This window comes from Drosophila ficusphila, unplaced genomic scaffold, assembly GCF_018152265.1.
Source record: "Drosophila ficusphila isolate 14025-0441.05 unplaced genomic scaffold, ASM1815226v1 contig_106, whole genome shotgun sequence".
NCBI classification, from domain to species: domain Eukaryota; kingdom Metazoa; phylum Arthropoda; class Insecta; order Diptera; family Drosophilidae; genus Drosophila; species Drosophila ficusphila.
In genome coordinates, this window is record NW_025063993.1 from 13,649,846 (window position 1) to 13,656,016 (window position 6,171).

The following is a 6,171-nucleotide window of genomic DNA, read 5'->3' on the forward strand; positions in this document are numbered from 1 at the left end:
TCGATAACAAGAAATACCATTGTCAAACATTCAAATTCTAATTGGGATATCCAATAAATAAAATTCAACGATTTTATTAAATAATTATGTAAAAAAAAGGGACATACAAGTTTACAAACTATTTGAGAACATTGGAACATAGTTTACAAAACTTGCGTAGTTCTAAAAGTAGTAAATTTTAAATACTGAAAACATTCTTAAGAAATACCAGGACGTTTTGTAGGTATGCTAAATCAGCTGTTGAACTAAAAAAAAAGTTGTTTTCATTTACCTACCCAAAAACAAAGCAATAAAGCAAATGCAAATTGTGCATTAAATAAAGACACAATGCAAGAATTTTCGGCAAAACGCGATGCATTGTTTGCATGTCTCGACGATGCGAGCAAGGAATTAAGGGGAACCGCCTTGGATCAAAGCAAGGCCAAGTCGTATTCCATCAACGCTCTCGATCGGGAAAAGAAATCCGGAAATGGCTCCGGATCCGGACAGGTGATGAACTATCGCCACGGCCGTAGCATTGATGTAGACCATGATCCGGAGGAAGGACGATTACGGCGGATGCGCGGCAAGGAGAGCATTTTCAAGAAGCCGGAACTGCCCATTGGACGCTGTTTGAAGCCCCGCAAGACTCCAGATTACCAGGTAATAAACACTAGGGAAACCACTAAGCAATACCTGTTAAATCCCTCGATTCCCCCAGATAAATCCCCACAAATGGAAGAAGTACTCCCTCTCCGATGTGGACATTTCCGATCAAAGCAATTCAGCCGCTGCTTTATCATTTCTCCGGCAAATGGACGCCCAACGAGAAGCCGAAGAAGATAATGAATCCCCGGATTCAGGTGGCAAAATAGAGTTCAAAAAGACCAGCAAACTCAACCGAAATCTCAAGAAGCTTCAACAGCAGGAAGTCGAAGATGTGGAACTGGATAAACCGCAGTTAAGAGGCTCCAAACTCGTGATGCCCGAGTATGTAATTGGCCAAAAACCGCAGAAACAAAAGAAATCAAAGACCAAGTCGAACCAGAATCGCGCCTCTGGGAAACTACAGCTTTCGCACTTGGCCGAGGAGGATGAACAGGATGAATAGGTTAAAACTTATGATCTTAAGATTATATATTTAACATCTAGTGTCCCCATAAAGTTTTTAGAATGTAAATAGTAAATAGACTTTCATTATACAAATTTGCATATGTTCTTTTACAAAACATTTCGTTCTGTCGAAAAATGAAAAATCGTTTATTTTGTAAAAGTAAAGTCTCTAAAATTAGACTGAAAAAGTGTGTTTAACTTACTTAATTGTTCCTTTTCTAATCTATTGAAAACAGACTGAAAATTGTTCCGAATTGTACTTAACTTTTCCATTTCTTAAATTTGGCTGGATGGATGAATTAAATTTAGAATTTGTTTTTCAATTAGCTGGCAGTTATCACATACAAATACATAATTTTTCTACCCTTAAATAGGTATACAATACGAATTTGAAGAACAAGTAGACGAGTATTGCTTACAAAACACACATATAGCTAGCACACATAATCTAAACGACATAAATGCGACGATACGAACATAAATTGGTTTAAAAATGCAAATATTAAGTCGGGAATGCTTTCATTATGGGCAGTGTCTGCTGCTATTCGCTGTAAAATCCCGGATTGAAGTAGAGTTTCTTGTTGAAGCCAAGATTGTCGAAGGCACCAGTCTGCATCGAACCCTTTTTGGTGCGCATATTGCCCACGGAGGCGTGCGTTTTCTTTAGGATGTCCTCGACGTTTGTATTGTGGGCATGCTCGGCCATCACGTCGCAGAACTTCTGGATGTACCAGCTGCCCGTCTCGGAATCCCTGTGTGTAACATAACCCGGAGTGTTGGCATAGCAGATGAGAGTATCGGCGAGAGTTGGCACATTTGTGTAGACGGAGGACATGCCCTCCGTCTCGATTTGAGGTTCAAGCTGTTTCGGCAGTGGAAGCACAGGCTCCGTGGCATCATAGTGACCCTTCGGCTGTCCCATATCGGGATGTTCGCCGCGGCAAAAGGGAAAGATTAGCACCTTTGGCTTGTGCACCAAGTACGGACTGATGTGCGCCTGGAAGTGGCTCTTAATCCTGTGCATATCGACAACGGATCCGTCGGAGAACTCCACCTTGTCGATCTCCTCCACTCGATTGCCATGCGTCATTAGCACCATTACAAAGCACTCGGTGTTTTGGACATACGTCGACGAGGTAACTTGGTCAAGTATTTTGAAGAACTGCTGCTGATCCATATTGCCATAGGCAAAAATGGTAAATCCCATTTCGCGGAAAAGGTGGATGAGCGAATTACTGTCCACCTCGGCGCCATTTCGCTTGCGTTTGGGATCCCGAAAGTCAATGATGTTCACCATGAGCAGCACACCGCGGTTGTGGCGTGATTGCATTTTATATGTGCCAACGACGTCATCCGTGTGTATCTTGTCCGACTTCTTCACCTCGCGCAGTTCTCCTTCGATGGGCTCCTCGAACGGGGTGATCGGTCCGAGCGGTTCGTTTATGGGCCTCTGAAAGGCAGGAAATAAGAAATGATAAGCTTAGCCGAATGATTCATTTTTAGTTTTCAAGTAAGCAACCAAGTTTTCCACTCCTGCAGTCACATGTTGTCCTAACAAGGTCATGGTGAAATTCACTTGTTGCACAAAATTAAAGAAGTCACAAATCTGTACGCATTTAATACGCAGTACTTTACTTCGCATTTCAAATTTCGATAAGGCTCTGGCGATGACGAAAGCCTTTCCCACTGGGAAAGTATTTGGGATAGGTTCACATGTGAGTGGAACCTATATCGGTGTATAATGAATGAAACAGTTGGCGAAAGTGTTATTATCAACGTCTACAGTTTAATTATGACAGGTGTAAAGCCTGTTTATAAGTGCAAACAATTAAGAACCTGTGCCATTTATAAAAAGACAAGCTATAATAAAGAGACTTGTTATATGTAACAATTTATAACCGTGAAGTACTATAATCAAAAGGGCCTAAAACCAGTACTTGAGAGCCTATAACTTTCCTTAATTATGTCCGATTTTGGAGAACAATATGAAGTACGAAATAAAAACCACATCCTAAAACCACATTCTGCGGTTAAGACCAAACATTCCTGAATCGCCCAAACAAGCAAATCGTTATTTATCAGCAAAGTTTATTGCATTCGAAGCTATGACGTAGGCATAACAATATATACCCCCATAAGTGCTAATTAATTATCTGCCACTAGAGACTTGCGTGCATGATTCACATGGGTTACTGACCTTTTTATTAGAGTCGAAAGATAAGTTTACTTAGTTCTTAAACAAATAAATAAAATATACCACTTACGGGTACTGCAATAAGTTGAAAACCAAAAAGAAAGTTGTTGTGGAAATAAAAGTATTTTTAATTTGAAAACAACTCACAAATGAATTCTAATTTCATCTGAATGGAAACAAAACAAAAATTTGTACAAATCCAGACTGCCTTTTCTAATTAGCAAATACTACTTGCGACGGGAATCTATAAACATGTTTTTGCCTGACTCATTCGGTCGTTGACCTACAAAACAACAACTTAGATGTCAAAATAAACCTGTTGCATGTATGAAAACCACCCATGTTTTTGTGTAGGGAACGTTTGGGGATCTCACCTTGCTGACACAGGCTCCTTCGCAGGTATCTGGCGACCGAGTATCCACGATGTCCGCTGATTTGCGACTGGTCTTCCGTTCGTTTAGCGAGATAAACGGTGGCCTTGAACTGGGTTCCTCCACGGATTCGAGTAGCTTGGCGGCATCCAAACAATTCACATTTTTCAGGGCAGTAATGAGAAGATTGTAGGCGGTGGGGCCTCGCTTGGTGATCTTCAAAAACAGCGCACGATGCATCTCCAATCGCACATCCTCCTCGTCCATGTTGAATCGCTCCCCATTGAGATCCTCCACGTTCCTGAGCATCGTGATAGACAGGAGGCCCAGGCGGACGCATTCGGCAGCCACTTGACCATAGTTCGTCGATTTCACCAGCAGATCCAGATTCTTGCGAATGTGCTCGCGATGCTTCTTCGGCATTCCAATCTCACGTTCGTGCGGCTCCATTCCGGATATCGCTTCCGTTTTTTATTCCGGGGACTCCGCTTATTAGGTGCTCCAAGGATATGTGTTGTTGTTTCAACTGGCAGTGATCAGTCTCCGAATCGGCAGTGATATTGGCAGTGAGTCACCTTCAAGGTTTTTCCGTAACTGACTTCGTTTGGCGCTCGTTTCGTTTCTTTGTCTCCGCTTTGTTGTCTTTTTTTTGTTGTGATTGCGGGGCAACAATCGAAGAACAAAAGTGTCCTTATTTTTCCAAAAGCAAATTACCTAGTCTAACTATTACACTAGACGATCCTTCGAGGGATCAGGGATCTTCAAATAAGATTTCTTTTGAAACAAAAGGACTTTCAGGCTCTTTACGGCAGCCAAACGCGACCGATTCGTTCGCTCGTCACCACTTAAAAAGTGCTATCTGTTGAGCTAGTGTGACCATTGTTGGGTTCACCAGTTAAACTGCATACCGCGGTATAAAAATATACCAAAATTTCCCTTAAATGTTTTTATAGTCTCGAAACTAAAAACTGTTACTCTTTTAAATAGCTCATTGATTGATTATTAAAGTATGGGAATGTAGGAGGTAAGATGAATAAGATTCGACACAATTGAGACAATTAAAATCGTTAAAAATAGTTTTCAATGTATTCAAATTTCACAAGAGGAAATACTAAAGGTCTTGTGGTCACCCTAAAACTGATTTGGCGAAAAACCAAAACAAAACGCGCAATCCGAAAAACATAAACAAAGATCATGGAGGAAAGCCAATTTAAGCCGAAAACAAATAACTCTGTGGACAAAACTTCATCCAAGATTTCCGCATTCCCAAGGGATGTGAAACTAAAGCTGCAAAGGCATCTAAACAGGTGTGGTTATTCGCAACAAGTCCTTTTGGAAGCAGCCAAACACAACAATCATAATTACACAAACGGGCTTTTCAGTAAGTCTCATGAATAGCAACATTAAGACTGGGTCGATGAATAATTTAATCCATTTCAGATTATGTGGGCACGACGATAGAGAGGGGACAGGAAATGGTGAAGAATGAGGACTCCGTCAGTCTGAACAACATCACCCAGTGGCTGGAACTAATGAAAAATGCCCAACTCTCAGAACTCTGCGAATTTGAGGCAGCAGCGGTTGTGAATTCCCTAACCCAAAATGAAATAAAGCCACCTCCGGATGAACTAAATGAGATTGATTTAAAGTAAGGATGTAACTCTTCCCGAAACTGTTGTTCAAAGCCACTTATAATGCTAACAAATTTATATATTTGCATGGAATCCAAAATTTCTTTCTGTCTTTCAGCGAAGCCTATAAATTTGTGGAAAATGCACTGATGGGCCAGCCCCAAAAGAAGCTAAGTAACGCCACCAAGGCATTTCTCTCCAAAGAAATCGAAGTGAGCCAAAAACACATCTGTCCCAAAAGCTCTTTTCAAATAATCATTTTATTCCCAACAGCTCCTTATAGAGGAGGCCAATTCCGAGGAATCAGATGCTTTGGCCCGCCGAATGGGGCAGCGTCTATATGATCACCAGATCATCGACTATATGGAACAGCCCCACAAATGCAGCTTGGATCCACTCTTTCTGGACGAAAATCCAACGTAGAGGCTAGATAAAAGTTATAAGCTAGGCCATTTATTCATTTCCACACATTTATTAAACATTTAAATTCAATTTTTGTTATATACGTACATTGTCACATGCATTTGCACTTTTCCATCTTCAATCAACCGTCGATCCCTCGTTTATACATAAGTATGACTATGCCGAATGCCCCAAACTTTGTACGTATTAATATTCGATAATTACACTCATAAGTAAGTACTTGACTATAAACAGTTTTAGCACATTTAAAATCTAGAATTCCTTTAGTTGTACACAATTACTTCAAGTAGTGTAAGTACGAATATAAGAAAAAGTTTTTGGGTCTTTGGCCTTGGATTCTCTCAATTGCATAACATTTATTGTGCATGATTGTTTTCAAAGGTTTGGTTGCCAATTTGCATTGCATAGACTAGAGTAGAGATAGGTAGCTTAGTTTTGGTTTTGCTTTGATTAGCTTTGT

At 40.6% G+C, this 6,171-nt stretch overlaps 3 protein-coding genes across 3 annotated transcripts; 2 read left to right on the forward strand and 1 right to left on the reverse strand.

Moving 5' to 3' along the window:
- The first annotated feature begins 221 nt into the window (after positions 1-221).
- Positions 222-1,294, forward strand: LOC108087571. The gene is made up of 2 exons (XM_017185001.2): positions 222-642; positions 701-1,294. Exons 1-2 carry the CDS (start codon positions 328-330, stop codon positions 1,088-1,090), a joined length of 705 nt encoding a protein of 234 aa, XP_017040490.1. The 5' UTR covers positions 222-327; the 3' UTR covers positions 1,091-1,294.
- LOC108087570 (caspase Dronc) lies at positions 1,196-4,513 on the reverse strand. Its single transcript, XM_017185000.1, has 2 exons — positions 3,661-4,513; positions 1,196-2,542 (listed from the first exon to the last, which is right to left on the reverse strand). The coding sequence occupies exons 1-2, from the start codon at positions 4,105-4,107 to the stop codon at positions 1,634-1,636; spliced, it is 1,356 nt and encodes a 451-aa protein (XP_017040489.1). The 5' UTR covers positions 4,108-4,513; the 3' UTR covers positions 1,196-1,633.
- Positions 4,514-4,775: 262 nt separating this feature from the next.
- Positions 4,776-5,780, forward strand: LOC108087555. The gene is made up of 4 exons (XM_017184981.2): positions 4,776-5,038; positions 5,098-5,305; positions 5,407-5,500; positions 5,562-5,780. Exons 1-4 carry the CDS (start codon positions 4,852-4,854, stop codon positions 5,709-5,711), a joined length of 639 nt encoding a protein of 212 aa, XP_017040470.1. The 5' UTR covers positions 4,776-4,851; the 3' UTR covers positions 5,712-5,780.
- The last annotated feature ends 391 nt before the right edge of the window (positions 5,781-6,171 follow it).

Bases quoted from the DNA above. Each gene is read 5' to 3' on its own strand.
- LOC108087571 (XM_017185001.2), top strand. From the start codon at position 328: ATGCAAGAATTTTCGGCAAAACGCGATGCATTGTTTGCATGTCTCGAC. The intron at 643-700 runs GTAATAAACACT...CGATTCCCCCAG, and splicing joins GCAAGACTCCAGATTACCAG to ATAAATCCCCACAAATGGAA.
- LOC108087570 (XM_017185000.1), bottom strand. From the start codon at position 4,107: ATGGAGCCGCACGAACGTGAGATTGGAATGCCGAAGAAGCATCGCGAG. The intron at 2,543-3,660 runs GTGAGATCCCCA...CCTGCCTTTCAG, and splicing joins AAGGAGCCTGTGTCAGCAAG to AGGCCCATAAACGAACCGCT.
- LOC108087555 (XM_017184981.2), top strand. From the start codon at position 4,852: ATGGAGGAAAGCCAATTTAAGCCGAAAACAAATAACTCTGTGGACAAA. The intron at 5,039-5,097 runs GTAAGTCTCATG...AATCCATTTCAG, and splicing joins TTACACAAACGGGCTTTTCA to ATTATGTGGGCACGACGATA. The intron at 5,501-5,561 runs GTGAGCCAAAAA...TATTCCCAACAG, and splicing joins TTCTCTCCAAAGAAATCGAA to CTCCTTATAGAGGAGGCCAA.